This window comes from Phycodurus eques, chromosome 16 (genome assembly GCF_024500275.1).
Source record: "Phycodurus eques isolate BA_2022a chromosome 16, UOR_Pequ_1.1, whole genome shotgun sequence".
In the NCBI taxonomy this organism is placed as follows: Eukaryota; Metazoa; Chordata; class Actinopteri; order Syngnathiformes; family Syngnathidae; genus Phycodurus; species Phycodurus eques.
In genome coordinates, this window is record NC_084540.1 from 1,368,909 (window position 1) to 1,388,147 (window position 19,239).

At 42.6% G+C, this 19,239-nt stretch overlaps 1 protein-coding gene across 1 annotated transcript in view; it reads right to left on the reverse strand.

The window, feature by feature from the left end:
• smg1 (SMG1 nonsense mediated mRNA decay associated PI3K related kinase) overlaps positions 1–16,275 on the reverse strand; it is a 44,756-nt gene extending 28,481 nt beyond the window's left edge. Inside the window, 19 exon segments of the mRNA XM_061699985.1 lie at positions 329–469; positions 2,514–2,615; positions 2,988–3,075; positions 3,176–3,294; positions 3,455–3,616; positions 5,646–5,776; positions 6,691–6,981; positions 7,488–7,589; positions 8,334–8,555; positions 10,030–10,203; positions 10,285–10,382; positions 10,580–10,652; positions 11,595–11,720; positions 12,190–12,403; positions 12,855–12,913; positions 13,011–13,147; positions 13,313–13,465; positions 13,658–13,806; positions 16,046–16,275. Of these exon segments, the coding sequence (XP_061555969.1) occupies positions 329–469; positions 2,514–2,615; positions 2,988–3,075; positions 3,176–3,294; positions 3,455–3,616; positions 5,646–5,776; positions 6,691–6,981; positions 7,488–7,589; positions 8,334–8,555; positions 10,030–10,203; positions 10,285–10,382; positions 10,580–10,652; positions 11,595–11,720; positions 12,190–12,403; positions 12,855–12,913; positions 13,011–13,147; positions 13,313–13,465; positions 13,658–13,806; positions 16,046–16,125 (2,621 nt within the window). The 5' untranslated portion in view covers positions 16,126–16,275.
• Between the last annotated feature and the right edge of the window lie 2,964 nt (positions 16,276–19,239).

Below are 19,239 nucleotides of genomic sequence, written 5' to 3' on the forward strand. Positions count from 1 at the left end.
TTGGATTGCTGACTAAAACATTTAACACAAACAGTGTTAACTTTGTTTCTCTTCATCTAACTAAAAATAGGGAGCTTAATTTTGTTTTCTATGAGGATATCACTGAAGATATGAACTGTTAAACTGGAGAGCACAATTTCACTACAGATATCAGTACCTCCCAAAATATTGGACTAATGGAGTGCTAAACTGCGGAAGAACAGTGGTTTATACTTTGTTTCTAACACTGCATAAAATGCCTGGATTTAGTTATATTACAGATAGATCTACTTTATTAAACATTTAAGGGAAAATTAGGAATGTATGAATCCTCTTAAAAAGGGCATACCCTCCACGGTGCAGGGCTCCATATAAAATGAAGCTGATGAGGTCACTGAAGTCCTGGGGGTGCAAGGTGCTGCTTGGTGCTCGACTCATGTGGTGGCGGATGGACAATGAGATCTGAGTCATCTCTGGGCGGCTGTGGTTACTGATAAAAATAAAATAAATGGGTAGCAAACAGTTATATATATATAGTAAAACTCAAGAGGATTATTTCTGTGTATGAAAGGACAGAAAAAACTAAAAAAAAAAAATCATTCAAAGCATAAAAAGTAACTATTTGCAGTTGTAATGGGCTATTTTTCAGATTATTGGCAGGTCAGGTGCATAAAATGCCCTCAAGAAGAAAAAACTGTGAAAACCTGTACAACCCCAATCTTGTTATCTTAAAGTAGGGATGCACAATAACTATTTTTTCCATCGATACCAATAACTTGCTGCTTCTCCAAACCGACATTGCTACCGATAACCGATATAATATTTAATGGTTTCCAGTGCCACTAGAAAGTATTCGCACCCCTTCACGTTTTCCACATTTTGCTGTTACAGAATGATTCTAAACCTGACCTGAGTATAGTTTTTCTTTTTAAAAAAATCTACATAAAATATCCTAATGACAACATACAATCATTTTCAGACATTTGTGTAAATTTGTAAAAAAAAATGTAAACATTCAAACATAAGTTCACACCTCTTGCTATGACACTCAAACTTAAGATCAAGTGCATCGGATTTCCACTGATCATCTTTGAGATGCTTCTACAACTTGAATGGAGTTCACCTCTGTTAAATTCAGTTGCTTGAACATCATTTGGAATGGCACACACCTGGCTATATAAGTTCTCATAGTTGGCAGTGCATATCAGAGCAGAAACCAAGCAATGAAGTCTAAGGAATTGTCTACAGACCTATGAGACCGGATTGTGTCAAGGCACAAATCTGGGGAAGGATAGAAAAGAATTTCAGCAGCATTGAAGGTCCCGAAAAGCACTGTGGTCTCGATTATTCGGAAAGTTTAGAACCAGCAGCACCCTTCCTAGATCTGGCCGCCCGACCGAGCTGAGTAACCGGGGAAGAAGGGCCTTGGTCAGAGTGGTGAACGACAACTCTGGTCACTAAGGCGGAGCTCGAGTTTTCCCTTGCGGAGATAAGACAACCATCCAGAAGGTAAACCATTGCTAACACACTCCATCAATCATTCCTTAATGGTACAGTGGCCGGACGGAAGCCACTTCTCACTAAAAGGCACATGGCAGCCCGCTTGGAGTTTGCCAAAAGGCACCTTAAGAATTCTCAGACCTGCAGAAACAAAAATCTCTGATCCGATGAGACCAAAATATAACTTTTTGGCCTGCGTCATATCTGGAGAAGAAGAGGCACTGCTCATCACCTGGCTAACACCATCCCTACCGTGAACCAAGGTGGTGGGAGCATCATGTTTTGGGGCTATTTTTCTGCTGCAGGGAAAATGCTAGCAAAAATCTCAATGGTATTACACCAGAACACAATGAGCAATTTTGATTTGGTTTCGCGGGCCACATAAATTGATGTGGTGGGCCGGATCTGGCCCCCGGTCCACCAGTTTGTCACCTGTGGCATAGAGGGTAAGATGACAACTGCCAAATATTGAGAAATTCTTCAAGAGAACTTGCTCCAGAGTTCTCTGGAACTCAGACTACAGCGGTAACCAGCGCAGCGTTGAATGAGAGAGCTAATTTTATCGGTCCATTTGTTTCTATATCAGACCAATCAGTGCGATGTCAACCCCCCACCCTCAATATCGGTCCATAGAAATCGGTCCCGATAGTTATTGTGCATCCCTATCTTATAATATAAGTAAGGAACAGATTTTTGCTGCCATGTTCATCATTCAGGAAATAATTTACTTATTGCCACAGTGACTTACACAGATGCTAATAAGTACTGGTGATAAAACGAACAAAATGATGTGTTTGGACTAGTTGTCTAGGACAGACTGTTAAAAATATACATATTATTGAGAAATTAATCAAAGTAAATTGTTAAAAAACACATTTGAACCACTCTACAGGTATATTTAAAATTAAATCAGAAGTTAGAACATGAGCAATTACATTACATTCATGAGAACTAACTAATAGTTTACTGTGACAACAAAGACTTCAATGTAGATATAAAGAACGGAAGCACATCACTCATGGGGCCAGTATTACCTTAAGGAAACATCCAGGGGGATTGTCCTAAGGAGCTTGCTATAGGCCTGCCTCACTCTCACTGCTGAGTGGACCAGCTGGACTCTGCACACATCCACACACCTAAAACACAAAACATGATCTAATTCAGCCGGACAGGTGGCTCAGACTCATGGTGCAACGGATACGTACAATCTGTATGGTCAAGCAGTCACACAACTAGACTATTATTACATTTCAGAGAAAGTCATACAACAATCGAAAAAGAATTCAGAACCCAAACAAAAACAGAGACCCTTGCCTCCCAGTTTATGTTTTTGCATTTGTGTGTCTGCGTGCGCATTATCAAAATGGTAATTACGATAACACAACTAAAAATGGATCTTAAAATCAAAAGCGGACATCAAGTGCTGGAACACTGTGTTTCATGTTCCAGCTCAAATTCTGCACAATGCCCGAAGGCAGCTCATTATGTGTGGATAAGGATGCATTTACCTCTGCAGAAGTTCCACAGATAAAGATGAAGAGAGAATAAGTAAACTGTTGCAGGTCTGAAGGCAGATACGCTGATCTTCATTCAGGGCTATTGAGTGAAACAGCAGAAGAAAATAGGACCAGTTTTATTAAGTATAAAAAAATCTGTAAGCCTAAAAGAAAGCGAATAATGGACAGCCTGAGCTCACCGTTGGAAAGCAGGCCGCGACAGAACTTGTTGAAGGAAGGCAAGGAGAAGAGAGGGCTGTAGGTGTCTGACTTCTTCATCAGCAGTGAGATCTCTTGAGCCCACGTCAGCAGCAGCCTCCTGATAAATAAACTCTCAATGTTCTGTTTGTGCCATATACCGTAACCACTCTTGCCAATGTTACAAATCTCATGGTGACATCAAATCCTTTCACTTCTTTTGGCAGTGTTAATAGTGCTGTCTATGATTGCTGATTTAAAGAATGAGAAAGAAAAAAAACCTGGCTTCAGGGTACAGATGTTCCTTCACCAGCAGCCCTCCCAGAAGGTTTAGCAGAGTGCTGAAATGTTTCTTTGTAGCTGTTGTGACAGTGCTAATGACCGCACCATCAAACAGGGATGGGGAAGATGACGACAAGCTGGATGAGATGAAATGATCATGTCTATTTTAGAAAGCAGAAAAGGAGATATGGCGTCAGTTAGGGGTTGGCTTAAACAAATTATAATAATAAATTAAAACAAATCATCAATGCATTGCCATAGTTCCTCCAACAATTCAGTATCGATTCATCAAATCCTCTGAATCGATTCACCTCCTGCCCACTGGGAGGCGCTGTGAGTGTGATTCGTGTTGTATGGACGGAAGCCATACTCGAACAAACAACAAAATGCCGACTAAAGCAAGCAGCAGCAGCGTGAAGCGAACGACTTCTACTTCTAAATCTTAGGTTTGGGGTCAATTTGGATTCCCAGACTTCCCTCTCCCCAGCCACTTCATCCAGCTCTTCCGGGGGGATCCCGAGCCGTTCCCAGGCCAGCCGGGAGCTATAGTCTCTCCAGTTTTTCTCGGGTCATCCACAGGGTCTCCTCCCGATGGGACATGCCCGGAACACCTCACCAGAGAGGCGTCCCGGAAGCATCATAATCAGATGCCCGAGCCGCCTCATCTGGCTCCTCTCGATGTGGAGGAGCAGCGGCTCTACTCTGAGATCCTCCCGGATGACCGAGCTTCTCAGGACTCCCCGAGGGAGATGGTTGAACACCTTTCCAAGTCCACAAAACACATATAGACTGGTTGGGCGAACTCACATGCACCCTCGAGGACCCTGCCGAGGGTGTAGAGCTGGTCCACTGTTCCACGGCCAGGACAAAAACCACATTGCTCCTCCTGAATCTGCGATTCGACTTCCCGACGGACTGCAAATAATAATAGTAGCCCTAAGCCTAAATCAGTAGAAAAATATACTTTACTTCTTCAATGTAGAGCTGGCAAATGTTGTGAATATTACATTTAATCTTGTACAAAACCACATTTTGCCAGCCTTCGTTAGGGTACCTTCCACAATAAGAATCATCACTTTTATGGGCCATAAGGAATGGAATGGGAATTAACAGGGAACCTACTCTCAAACAATGTTTGGCTTCTTGACTGTTTACAGTCCTCCATTATTGCCTTCTATTAACCATCGAGTTCCTCTTTTTTAATGACAACACTGGCAGGTTACATTGATGAACTAGTAAGGTGCAAATTTATTTACATAGCAGATACAGCCTTCGCCATACCTGCCTCACCACAGCGCAGGGAAACCTGATCAAGATTTACTCTTCCGAACTGTACCATGGCAAATTGAAGTGACCCATACTACTGGGTGGATATGTGGCACTTGACTGCTTTACAAATTCCAACAGTTCATGCTAGTCCTACGAACGAGTGAGTTGTGAGTGGAGTCGACTAGCGAGTCGGGGGAAATAAAAAAGGCAGTTGAATCAGAACTTTCGCATTCGAAGCACAAATCTAAGAACTAAATACTATTTATTTTATTCTGACAGAAGCTGCAACCATGCCGCATTTAAAAACAAAACACAAAATATTGCCTACCTCCATGTGTTTACGGCCGCAGCCATTTTGACCTATAGCACAACACCGCAGGCAGGGATTTGTCGTGTTTGCATATGGAAAAAAAATAATAAATCCTGCAGTGTATGATGGAGATTTCTTCTGCTACATGGGTAGATTTTTGGGTGAAAAGCGCCATCCCATGTATGGAAACACTTTTTTTTTTTTGGTCACTGTACTGTTAGTTACATATTAGTTGTTTTTTTTGTTCCATGCAAAATTAAATGCAAATGCTCACATCGTACCACAAACCTTTTAGATTCAAACGGCAGAGGATTTGGCATTGCCATCTTGCGGTGAAAAGCTGAACTACACACATTTTCCAGTAGAGAATTTTATTTTAACGTTTCGTAGTTTTTGCAATAATATAAAGCTGCAAAACAATATTAGTAAAGTTTATAGATAGTTTTCAAATGAGCACTATGGATTTTTCATTCAATGGACTATGACATCATACATCTATATGTGGAATAGTACCTGGAGTTACAATTTGAATCTGATTCTCGAGTCATTCTTGCACGTCCTCACGAATAGTAGATATACACGCAGAGTCCGAGCCCTCATTTATACATTACCTGGTGCAGTGGGAATAGAGGGTGTAAAGCACAGCATACTGGACGGCAGGGTAGTAGACTGCTAACTCAGAGTGCACCAGCATCAACGTATGATTGAGCAGGGCAAAGACGGTAGGAGACAAAGCCCACATCTAAACGGGTCAAACAAAAGAACATTAGCGACAGTGACAAAAAGCAGTCCATCCATTGTTCAAACAACAAGACTTCCAGGAGGCGTAAAAGAGGAGCAGGTCAAAAACTTTGGCTCCCCATCAAGCTTCTCATGTAGATTCAGTGAAAAGCTCAAATGTTGTTTACATCAGTAATGGAATCCAACTTGACTTTTCCACTTACTTGAATGTGATGTTTAGTGGAGTACTTCATTAAAAGTAAAATATGTTGCGCTTTTATACTTGCACACTTTTGGAAATGTGATCGCATTTACGTAACCGCATAAAGTACGATCAATCTCACAAAGATCGATAACACTGTGGGTGTGGTGCTGGAAATCCGGCGTATAGTTTTTTTTTTTTTTTTTTTTTACTAGACAGGACGCTAGAGTGTGACTAATTCGGTCGCATATGGGCCCTAATTTTTGAATGGTGCAGCAAAAGAGGGTGTGGAGAGCTGCCCAGTCATTTTAGGAAGAAAAAAACATTTCCGCGACTTAAAAGCAGACACACAATAGTGAATAGCGGGTACCCTAGGCCTAATTGGCCGTGTGTACGTGTGTGTGTGTGTGTGTGTGTGTGTGCGTGTGTGTGTGTGAAATGTGGGTGGGTCTCTAAATCAATCAGAGATGGTGACTAGCGGGGGACCCTCGGTCTGACTGGCCGTGTGCATGTGCGTGGGCGTGTACGCGTGCGTGCGTTTGAAATGTGGGCGCTCACGTACACGAAGCTAGGTTTTCTGACGGCGAGCTGCAGTTACAGAAAACTGGGCGGCACAAATGGAATTAGTTCTAAAGCATAACGCCACCGCAAGGATGTGGAAACATTTTGGATTCAAGTCAGATGAATGCGGCCGTCCCGCCAAAACCAACGAGCTGGTAACCTGTGTAGCTTACCCCAATGAGCGAGTTCTTGGTGTTCCCAATGGTAGTGAGGGTGCTGAGATTGAAGATGAGGATGAACTGTGCCTTCTCTGGGTTGAGGGTGACTGAAGCGAAAGCAGGGTGCTGGATGCTGAGGCAGCGGATATCGGGTGCCTCAATTCCACTAGTCAGCTTCAGGGTTGCCAGAATGCTGGACAAGGCACACGCCATCTCTCCCAATACCAATTTATAAGCTGCCTCCAGTGTGGGAATGTTTTTCAGACTCAGGAGTGCCTGGTACACCCCATGTACATTCGCCACCACCTGTGGAGAGCACATACATAACTCGATAAGCGTGGTAAACGTATGCTATCAGAAACTAATTCAAAAGTGGAGATAAAATACTTCTATTGCACATGCAAAATTTAAAGTGAAATTATGGTTCCCGTCATTTTATCATGCAACAAAATGACCCCTTTTCAAAGCTAATGGGATAAAATACAAGAGCTGAGTTTGTTAACAGCATAATGCATCAGTATTGCTAATTACCTAAACAATTTTCACAAAACTTTGGGCTGTCCTGAGAAGTCACATTAAACTCATTAATGTCGGATTCTACCCAACCTAGCAAAAAAGTATTAGCTGTAACACAAAATGTGAAAGAAGCGAAGCGCTGTGAATACTTTCTGGATGAATCAGTTGTTACATTATGTGTAACAATGAAATAAAATAAAAATACTACAACAACGGTTCAAACCGAAGTATGTAAAAGACAAGCACCTTGCTGTGCTCGCACACATTTTAATATTTGTTAAGACCTGGTCACAAACCTCTTTCTCTCGATGGGAACGCAATTCCAGCAGCTGCGAGTCAGGTGCTAATAATTTCTCCACAAAGGACGCAGGCAGCTTTGTGTTGATCTGTTCCACAATCTAAAACACATTCAAACATTCATCTTTAATAGAAATAAAAGAATCAGTAATAGCTGTCATTATAAGTAATTATGGGCATGGTGATACATCAATTAACATATTTGATCAAGATTTATATTTGTTCATTTGAAACTTGATTGGTCTAAGATTTGTATTAATAATTATGTTGTGCAGCGTCAGCCAATACCGTAGGTCTTTATTTTTTTATTTCACAAACAGCAAAGGGTCCAATCCATTATTGCGCATCTAATTTGATGCCTGAATGGGCTGCAGAAAAAAACTAAAACAGGAAGTAGGACATGCTCTAAATGTTTGTTGTAAATACTGTAATACCAAATACCCTCCAATACAAATGGGTGGAAAGTACAATTAAAGCTTGACAGAGTTAATGCAACAATCTGAATGGACTGTCTGGGTGGCTTTGTATGTTGCTGCTCATATTTCTCAGTAAGAATTAAGCGGCAGCACTTTACTTCATTGCAACATGCATTCAACCATGAGAGTTTGAGCTCGTGTTTACCGTCCTATTGTACTTTTTTTTTTTCATTTTGGTTTACCAGAGATTTTAACTTTAATTTTACGAGAAGTGTTGTAATTAGGGCGCTTCTTGGAATAAAGACTAAATTGTGGGGGAAAGATTTCTCTGAAATTCATGAAAAAACAAATATTTGTCATCTAATTTTCCAGGTTAGATACACAGGAAATTGCGTTCAAATACCAATTGCTAATTAAATGTGGTCATACCAGAGTGAGAAGGCTGAGTGCTGCTAGGTTGTAGTCTGAACCACAAGCACGGCAGCAGTCCAACTGGTCCAAGCCATAGGCTAAGACTGTCTCCATTAGTTGACCACAGGGCTCCATGCTGGCCAGCAACACACCCACACACTCATTCCCTGCAGTTAGAACTGCCTCAGAGAACTGGACCTGCTTGGCTGTGGTCACACATGCCAGAACCCGGTTAAGAATCTGAAAAAAGTAGAGGAAAGCTAAATGGTTGATACACTTGGATTAAACGTTAAATGATGGAAATGGATACTTCTCACATACATTCTGAAATACAGATCATCACCCAGTGTGTGGGAGTGAGTTCATGGGCCAAGATTAAATATTCTACCGGGGCTTGAAGCGAACTTTTTAAAGGGCAAGCGCCCGAACATTTTTGCTTGCCCTCTTCATTCAAGTGCACTTGAATGTTTGGTATATTTTACGGATTCTGTTTTATCACGGTATTAATCTCAAAGTACAATGTTTTGGAGAAACATATGCTGCCATCCAAGCGACGTCTTTTCCATGGACGCCCCTGCTTATTTTAGCGAGACAATGCCAAACCACATTCTGCACGTGTTACAACAGCGTGGCTTCGATGGATGAGAGACGGCGAACACACCTTTACTAAGACTGGGAGACAGCGCCGGGTGAGTTACGCCACCATATGTGAATGGATTGTGGATGCCTAGGCTATGGTATCTGCTTTGACTGTTGTCCGAGCTTTCGCAAAAGCCGGCATCATTGCTGAACAGCCACCCGGCAACGAGACTGACTCAGACAATGATGAGAGGGAACCCGGCATAACCAGTTTTGAAATCAGAATTCTATAAGAACATGTTTTTCAACTATTACATATCTTTTCAAAGGGGGACTGGTAACAATAAATGCTTGCAAATATCACAATTTTATTGCACCAGAACACAATTAGCAATTTTGATTTGCTTTCGCGGGCCACATAAAATGATGTGGCGGGCCAGATCTGGCCCCCGGGCCACCAGTTTGACACCTGTGCTTTAGACGTACACACACGGTCACACGGGTTACGCGTCCAATCGAGTGTGTTTACACTCCAATGAGGAAGTGAAGCGCTGTAGCCGCCTGGCTAAGCGGCTTGGCTTCGTACAGACGGGACAAAACTACATTTTAAGCACAAAAGGTCATTATTTTACCCCGAGACAAGGCAACGAAGATATTGAGGAACTTTTAATTTTGCAATATCGGGTATTTTGTGACATCACTACATACAACAACAAAACATTTTATACGCTTACCCGATTGGGAATGTTGTGTGTTTTGCTAGCTTGCCCATGACTGCTTTGAAGTTGCTCTAGGCAATTGGGAATCGGTAAACTTCGTGCACTGTTCGACAGTACTGTAAATCTTAACAAATTTGTTAGGAAATACTTTGTGTTTTTTGAAAATTTCATTTACTTTCAACTAGTTCCTCTCCTGATTTCTCTGATGACATGTTGTACTAGCATCTTCTGATTTCAACAATGAAATATCTAGTTATGGATATTTACATAATGCATGGCAAGAACTCCCCACCATGTGACGCAATTGTATTTCCATCCTCCCCACTGACTTGGTAGCCTACATCAATAATTCCACATATATTTTATCACATCAACACAGCCCAGCCAAAAAATGTTTCAATGTTTGCTGCTCTTACATCAGTGACATAGAATTCAGTGATGGGGGGTCCTCTGATGGGGCTGAAAAGCTCGCCGATACTACGAACTACTGTACTGAACACCCTCAGAAGAGCTGCCAGTTTTGGTAGAGACACTGCAGGAGGTGGGATGTCTTCATCCGGCACCTCACCTGACACAACATGGCTCAGATCCTAAAAGCAAAACCAAGGCAGTATGTCAGATGGATTAAACATTTTAACACACACACACAAGCACATGCAAGCAAGCTTTACCTCTGCATATGCTTCCATATCCTCCAAGAACTGTCCCAGCAGAGTGGTGGAAAAAGTCAAATCTGCCACCCAGAATTGCTCCAGACTCTGTAGCCAGGCTTTAAGTGTAAAAAATATTAAAAAAAAAAAAAGGCTGGGAAGTTATATTATTCTATGTCATTATACTCGTACAACGAATATGTCACATTTCATGCTTGATCCATACTTCTAGTATGTGTATGAAACTTAATTGGGGACAGGTATGTTTTTTTGGAACATAAACACTTCTCCCTTCAAAAACAGTATTGTTACTGACCTGACACCTGCTGAGTGAGTGAGTGCTGCTGAGTATGATCAATGTGCCAGCCCACCAAGATATCCACTGTGTCCTAATGAAAAGAAGAGGTGGAGGCAAGAGTCACCATGTTAATATAACGTTCATGCTATTGCACATTATGAGAAATGATTATTAATAGGCTTCATACGATCAGGAGTTTTGGGGCCGATCACCGTTCAGCGAGTTTAAAAAAAATATAACCGATCACCGATCCTATCACAAGATGGACCAATGTGTCTCTTTAAATGACTTGTTCATTTACTGTATATACTCCTGTACTGTATACTGAGTATCTTCAAAAGTATTCTCTAGCATTTCAGACAAAAGGAAAAACAATAACATCCAGGGGGCATTCAAGGATTGGCAACGGACATAAGTTTAAGTTTTCAGTCAGAACAAACCAACATTACAGCATGACAGAAATAATGGACACCCTGCGGAGGAAACTCATTTTGGCCACTTGTATCCGGGATTTTGTTCTTTTGGTCACGACCCACAGGAGGTTCTCGAAGTATTTTCCCCACCGGCTCACGACGTCCCGAGTCGAGGTCAGCAGTGCCCCATCCTCACTCTATACAGTGTTGATGATGCACTGCTTCCCCATCCTGAGATGCCAGATAGTGGACCAGAATTTCCTCAAAGACGACCGGAAATCGTTCTCCATGGCCTCGTCTCAGACGTGTAGTCTGTCCCACACCGCCGACAGTCAGATATTTACAGTTCTACGTCAAAAGACACGCGACAAAGCTAAAAACAAACTAACTTTTGGATTCAAGTATACCGTACACAATGGCAACGTGGAGTGAATGTCTTTTGCGGAGCCAATCAAGGAGGTCATTGATCGGATCGGCAAATTATGACATTAAAGTCCATCGGCATAAAATGCTAATTATCGGCCGATACCGATCGAGCTGACCAGATCGGTGTAAAGTCTAATTATTAATGTATATCCCAACCATATGCAACAACATCGTACCCCAGCCAACACTCTCACCCTGAAATTGGTGCTGAAGACGTGTGGGTAGCAGCGAGCCACCTGAAGAATACACTTCACACTTCGACAAAGCAGCTCTGGAGTGTCCACATTCTCCAAGATTGACTGGAGATTGCTCATCACCAGCTACAACACACAAAACAGGCCAGTTAATATTAGCTAGAAACATATATATCGTGGACCCCCGCATACTTACGGATGCAAATTCCCCCCCCTCTCCTTTCATTTTTTCCCCATTTTTCTTTTCAATGGGGAAGCAACCCCCAAAACGCTTATTTGTGGTTTAATTCCACTTATTCAATAATTTTTGGTGGGGTAATTTTATTTAATTTTATTTTTTTAACGATGCAATTATAATGGTCGCCAATAATCCTCTGGCCTTGCGAATAGTGGGGGTCCACTGTACACTTTACAGAATGAATGAATGCAGATTGACAACAAATAAAACAAGGCTCTAATATTGATTGTGGTATTTAGTATAAAAAAAAAAATTACTCAATCACATCATGGTGTCATGCTTTTCAGCAAGAAACTGTCCCCACAATGTAAAGAGAAGTACCTGTTGAACGCAGTTGAGATCTGTGCCTCTGGTTACCTGCATGACTTGAGTGTAGGTCTTTCTCTCCCCCGCGGCCTCCAAAGCACGCTGTGTTGCTAACAGGTACAACAGCTTCACCTCGTCACGACTGCTTGAAGCAAACTTGAGGAAAATCCACTTGAAGATGCGCTCTGCCTCATAGCTGAGCACAGTGCAGAGCAGACCCAAGCAGGCTGCTGCATCCTGACGCAACTCCCAGAGCAGCTTACTACTATAACCATCAACAACACAGGGAAGCCTGTATGTTAGGAGCAGGCTTCTGATTTATTTGGTTTAAAAATACTGCACTGCACAAGGAGGCTAGAGGTAATCAAGTGTACTCATTGTCAGTAAAACTGCATTTTGTTTTCATTTATTTGTGTTACAGTTGCGGCTTTTGTAAAAGTTCTCTATAAATAAAGTTGAGGTAAATATTGGCAGGGGAATGGATGCCTATCCACAACGTTCACTCCCATGAGAGCTGGGGGTTCTCTCAACTGTCCACAACCTGGGACCCCCATTTTCTAAAGGTCTAGTAAGTCAAACCCAGCCAATTTATTTTATGAAATAAAAACCTTTGAAAACATGTTTAAAAATGAATGCATGTGCAAGATGACAGAATAACATTATTACCTGTTAGTCATATAATCTGGTGACTATCACGGGTTCACAGTTCATCTTACCTCTCATTCAAAATATCATTCAAGGTGCTGAGGATGGTATCCAACTGTTTGACCAAGTTCTGAAGCAAAATATAGACATATACATTTACCCAGTTAGCAAGTCAAACTTGCCTATTTCTTTCCCTTGTTCAAGGTAAGGGTGATGTTATTACTGACCACTTTGTTCTCATTGTGACTGATGAATTCCTTTAACTGCTTGAGGGTGGTCAACCGTCGATCACGATCATCCTCCCTTGAGACTCGGCGCAGGAGGTTGGCCAACCGAGACTCATCGGAGTGAGCCATCCCTCTGTCTACAATAGCACATTGACATTAAACACTTAACTATTCAGACTGATGTGAGTGAATTGCAACATTTGCAATATACTTTTTTGACCAAGGTAGAGCAGCCTTAAAAAGATAAATCAGGATGACACCACTGAATATTTGAATGGAATTCACTTCTTAGTGAGTCTCACCCTGCGATTTCCTCATGTCCTTTGAAGCTAAAGCACGGTTTCCATGCTGAAAAGAGTTTAAATCCGCCGTCACGTCATTTGGCCTCAACTCTTGCCCCAGCGACTTCCAACCAAAAGTAGTATCAGAGACACCTTGACCAGCTTCATATCCACCTGAGGGATGTAACATATGCTGTATTAAAGCAACATTGTACGTGTATACTGTTCCCATAAAGAGCACTTTTTCTTTTCCCAATGGCACATATCTAATTAGGATCTTCTTTGACTAATAGATGACGCCGTTTATCTCTTCAAGTCGGGAAGAAAGATTAGTTGGTTTGAGCATTAAAAGTGCAGAGGCCGCACCCTCTTCCAGAAGTGCATCTGCAGCAGCATAGGCATCGCTGGGCACCACAGGCTGCTCAGCCAAGCTGAAGGGCAATGTGTCAGGAAATGCTGCCGAACCGAGCTCTCTGGACCTCACTCCGTCCTCGATGAATGACACACTATCAACTCTGGAAAATAGGACAAATGCAGACAAAAAAGGTATAAATGCTGAGTTTGATCAATTTCGGATGCATCCAAATGGGAAAAGAAGAAAAAAAAACGGAAGCTTTGCTCTTTGTTTATAATACAGTTGCCATGATCGCACAGAATGCAAAGTACTCAGACATTAAATGCTCTGAATAACACACTGCCGTGTAAACCTTTTTCTGGTGGGCGTAAAACAAAGGAGTTCATATTTGGAGTACATTAATGCTTCGCTATGACCCGATTCACTTTTTTTTTTGGATGATCAATTTAGTGCAAATTATCAGACATGCAAACACCAAAGGCATGAAAAAGGTGACAATTTACTGCACAGTGTTTTCTAGGGTTATAAGTGAGCTGAAATATCCACGTTCGGGCAGACAGTGCCAGACAAATACTACAATACATAAAATAGTTGATAATAACGGATCAATAAGTCGCCAGCGACATTTAGATCATTTTAACGGGGAAAAACCGCTCAACAGCAGAAGCAGCGGAAGTGTTTTTTCTGTTTGTTTGTTTTTTTTATCCAAAGCAGGTCCCGAGCGCACACAGGCGGAACCTCCGCAGCGGACTAATATCCACAATTACATCTGTGTGTGGATGTGCGGAAAGGATCTGGCTCCCAGTCTTCAAGGAGTACGAAACAGCCTATGACGACGATAAATTAGAAATCAGTACGTAACATATGTAGTCTATAGCCAATTTGGTAGCAATGCTGCCAAATTGTTGCAATTTTCATGCTCGTTGCTAAATACATAGAGTGCACTATATTTGTCATAATACTGCCAACAAACTGAAGGACAAATAACACACTTGAGTTGAAGGTTCAAGGTTTACAAAATCTGGCTTCTGAATGTGTTTTAAATGAAATACAGTACCCAACATGTTATTGTGTTAATTACTGTATCTTAGATCAGGGGTATCAAACCCATTTTTGCCACGGGCCACATGGTAATTACGGTTTCTCTCAGAGGGCCTTTATGATTGTGAAATATAAATGTTCACCTCCTTATATTATTACATAGACAACAATAAAAAGTCAAGGGTAATACTTTCTTCAAGTTACTGTATTGTAAAAAGGGTGTTGGTACCAAAAACATGGTTGCAGTATCACAACATTATTTATTACAAATGACAATTACATTTTTTTGTACAGATTTTAGCAAGAATCATGGCGTTTCAAGCAAATGATTTTTTTTAATATATAAACTGATGTGGCGGTCCGGATCTGGCCCCCGGGCCTAGAGTTTGACACGTGTCTTAGCTCATTCAACTGGCGGTTGTTCAAGTCGATACTGTAATTGATGCCAATTAACTCAAACATTTGGCACCCCATGTCTTACAATGTAATGCATAGTGTGCATTTAAAAAAAAGTGTACATGACCTCCCCAAGAAGAAGTTACTAAACTTTACAAAATGGGGAAGTTGTCCAAATGTAAGCAGTTGCAAATAGCACAGTGAGAATATTAAGCAGCGGCGCCGTCACTCGACTGTTGTTCCCGCATGGTCGTAGTTCAAAATGGACTGGGGACACCTCGTGCTCATCAACCGGACATCATCATCATCATCATCGTCGCGGCTACAAATTAAAACGGAACTTTAAAGCGGGAGCGGATGGAAATCAAGTGGACGCTTTCTGAGGGGAGCGATGAGTCAGGGCGAGCTTTCGTGAAAACGAAAATGATGAAAATGTATTCCTCGGCCTCCCAAAACGAATCTTTGGGTGATTTTAGACCCGTTAGCCAGGATGATCTGCCTTCATCAAAACATCAGATGAGACAACATATCGAGCAAGTGTATTATGCTTGTAAGAACTCCATAAACGCGTATAATGTAAATGAACACACACCGCCAGCCAGCAGCAAACAAAGGCACATGTATGTCCGAATTTGTGACACGTTAGCGCGCGGTTTACGGCCAAACGTCCAACCGCAACTGCTACAAATGAGCATGTATTGACACCACATTACGAATAATCCCATGCTAACGTTAGCGTCACATCGCCAAGTCAATCCTGCACGCAACCCCCAACTAGACAAGTGTCGGCGAGTGACCACGTAGTTTTACTAGGCCACGTATAGGTGTTTATTTGATTGAACGACTAGGGGCTAAACAACAAGTTCCCTTCCACGCGGTGACAAATTCACGAGGAAGCTGAGCATAGGCCCGAAAACACAGCGTTTTCTTTTCATCAGTCATCCCCGAAACAGAGCACCAACCTGGGCTGCCAGTCATTCCGGTGTGGCTGCTGCAGTTTGTGGGCACCGCTGAGCCGAGACCTCGAGGCTTTCCGGCTCATTACCTTCTGGGGAGCTGCATGGCCCGCTTGCAGCGGTAACGTTTACCGAATACTTCGGGCTTATGTTTCACTTTCTGATAATGTCAAGTATCGCAACTCGTTGTTACAGTTAGCTTGAGGTTGTGTGTTTGGTTGGCCTTCTTCGTGCTGGAAGACGCAGCCCAATCACGCTTCTTTTTCGTTAGCGCCTCCTATCGACTGCTGACTTGAACGACAGTGTACTCAACACACTGTACTGTATTGGTGAATCTGGTTCTCCTGAAAATGTATGCTGTAAAGCAGGGGTGTCAATGTCAAACTCAGTTTAGTTCGAGGGCTGCATTCATCTCAATTGGACTGGACCAGTATATTCGTGGACTAATAAGCTATCAATAACAACAATTGTAAAGAATAAATGAATACAAATACATTTGGACTATTCAGAATCAGAATCATCTTTATTCGCCAAGTATGTCCAACAAACACACAAGGAATTTGTCTCCGGTAATTGGAGCCGCTCTAGTACGACAACAGACAGTCAATTGACACAGAACACTTTTGAGCCATAAAGACACAGTAGTCCGAAGTTTCGTAATAAAAATGAATGCAATTTCAACAAACTTATGAATCAGTGTTTTCATTGACACATTTTGTATACCTTTTATGAAATAACTTGTTAAGATACAACACCCAGAAACGCCGCCGGCTTCTCATTCGAGATGGATTGGCGCAAAGTGGAAAAGTGTGCTGTGGTCTGACAAGTCCACATTTCAAATTGTTTTTGGAACTCATGGACGTCGTGTCCTCCAGGCCAAAGAGGAAAAGGACCAAAGTTCAAAAGCCAGCATCTCTGATGGTATGGGGGATGTCTCAGTGCCCATGGCATGGGTAACTTGCACTCCTGTGAAGGCACCATGAATGGTGCATACAGATTGCACTGCCATGTCATGGCACAATATCTTTTTCAGGGGCGTTCCTGGTTATTTCAGCGGGACACATTCTGCATTCTGTTACACCACCGTGGCTTGGTAGTCATTGAGTGCGACTACTAGACTGGCCTGCCAGCAGTGCCGACTTGTCTCCCACTGAAAATGTGTGGCACATTATGGAGCACAAAATACAATGATGATTTCTTTTGGCACACTAATGTAATGTGGCAGAGACGTTGGCAACCACTGACAAAAACAGTACACCATCATATTTTCCTCAACAGCAATATAGGGCCTTTGTGTTTACATCTGACACGTCACAATATGATTTCATCCATACATGGAGCTTCCTACGATATGTTGGTTTTAGAGAATAGTTTGTGCCAAAACGCACAATGTTTGTTATCACTTACTGAATACTAATACATGCATTTGAACATTACAACATGGTGACAATGCTTCTTTTTTGTTGTTGTTGAAAGTCTTGAAAGCTGTATAGTTCCATAGTACCACATAGTCCACATGTTCTTCTTCAATTTTCAGTTGTTGAATTGGTGCGTGCACCTACACACTGTACTTGCAAACAAACACACACCCTTTCTCCCGGCTCGGTTAGGTTAGGTTAGGTTACCGCCACACTTCTCCAGACATTATTAATACAGCAGTTGATTTGGTGGTAATGGTTAATGCTGCAGAATCGCAGGAGATACAATGCTTTTTATTTGGTCTAACCTTAGCAGCAAAGCAGCATTATTTACTGCACTTATTGCACTTCATGTTCTGTGCACTGTGAATCTACCAGGACTCAATTTGTGACTGGCTGTTCATCTGGTAGATGTTAATAAGTTAATGCATTTTGGTTGAGTTTTTACTATCGTGGTGAGCTTTTTTTTATTCTTGCACCCGACAAATATCCATCCATCCATTTTCTGAGCCGCTTGTCCTCACGCGGGTCGCGGGCGTGCCGGAGCCTATCCCAGCTGTCATCGGGCAGGAGGCGGGGTACACCCCGAACTGGTTGCCAGCCAATCGCAGGGCACATACAAACAAACAACCATTCGCACTCACAGTCACGCCTACGGGCAATTTAGAGTCTCCAATCCATGCATGTTTTTGGGATGCGGGAGGAAACCGGAGTGCCCGGAGAAAAGCCACGCAGGCACGGGGAGAACGTGCAAACTCCACACAGGCGGGGCCGGGGATCGAACCCGGGTCCTCAGAACTGTGAGGCTGACGCTCTAACCAGTCTTCCACCGTGCCGCCACCCGACAAATATCCCATGTCAAAAATTTATTTATTTTTTTTTAAAAACATTAAAACTATTACTAAAACTAAAACGAAATTAAAAAAAAAATAACTATAACAAATAATCCCAAACTACTATAACCTTGGTGGAGCGACCGGATCAGAGGCCAGCACTAATGTGCTAAGACCCGGTTCGGCGTTGGCATAATCATGCCCTGCGCCGGCCCCCCTGGAGACCCTGACTGAGAAGGTCCAAGTGCCCTATATGCAGAACATAGACAGTGAGAGTAAAATAAATTTGCTGTGTGTATGACACTGCACCCTTTCCCACTGCTAAATCGATCAGGCCCACGGCACCACCAACTGGCACCCAGTGCCCAGCCAAAGCACAGGACGCGAGCGTGCCCACCACGGGAGCACCCGACCCAGAGGCCAGGTCAGGGCCCCAGGAATGAGGCCAGCGGGCACCTCCCCGACATCCAGGGACTATGTGAGCAGATCACCACACCCCCTTGCACAATTGATTCATTGTTGGAACCAAGACCCCAAAACCCCTGCTCAAGTACATCCAAGGGCACCACTTCTTTTTACAAGTCTGCTTCCATGCCCACACCCCTTATCAAAAGTGGAAGTAGTCAAAACGAAACTTACCGTAAGCAAGCAGATATAAACGCACCGCAGCTCACACTCACTCACGCAAGCCCGTTCTCCCACGATGACGGCCGCCATCGTGGGAGCATCTGGCCGTCCGAGTGGAGAAAGAATTACGGCGACTCCAGGTACGCACTCACACTCACGCTCACGCTCACACGCTCAACTCAATGAAACTGTGTACCACTTGACACTTCTTGTTTGTTGAATTTGTTGCGGGCTGTTTTCTTGCTTTCTGAAAACATAACTCAATGGTGCGATTAGGCTGACGAAGTGCCTAACAAAATAATTCCCGAGTTCACTTTGTGTC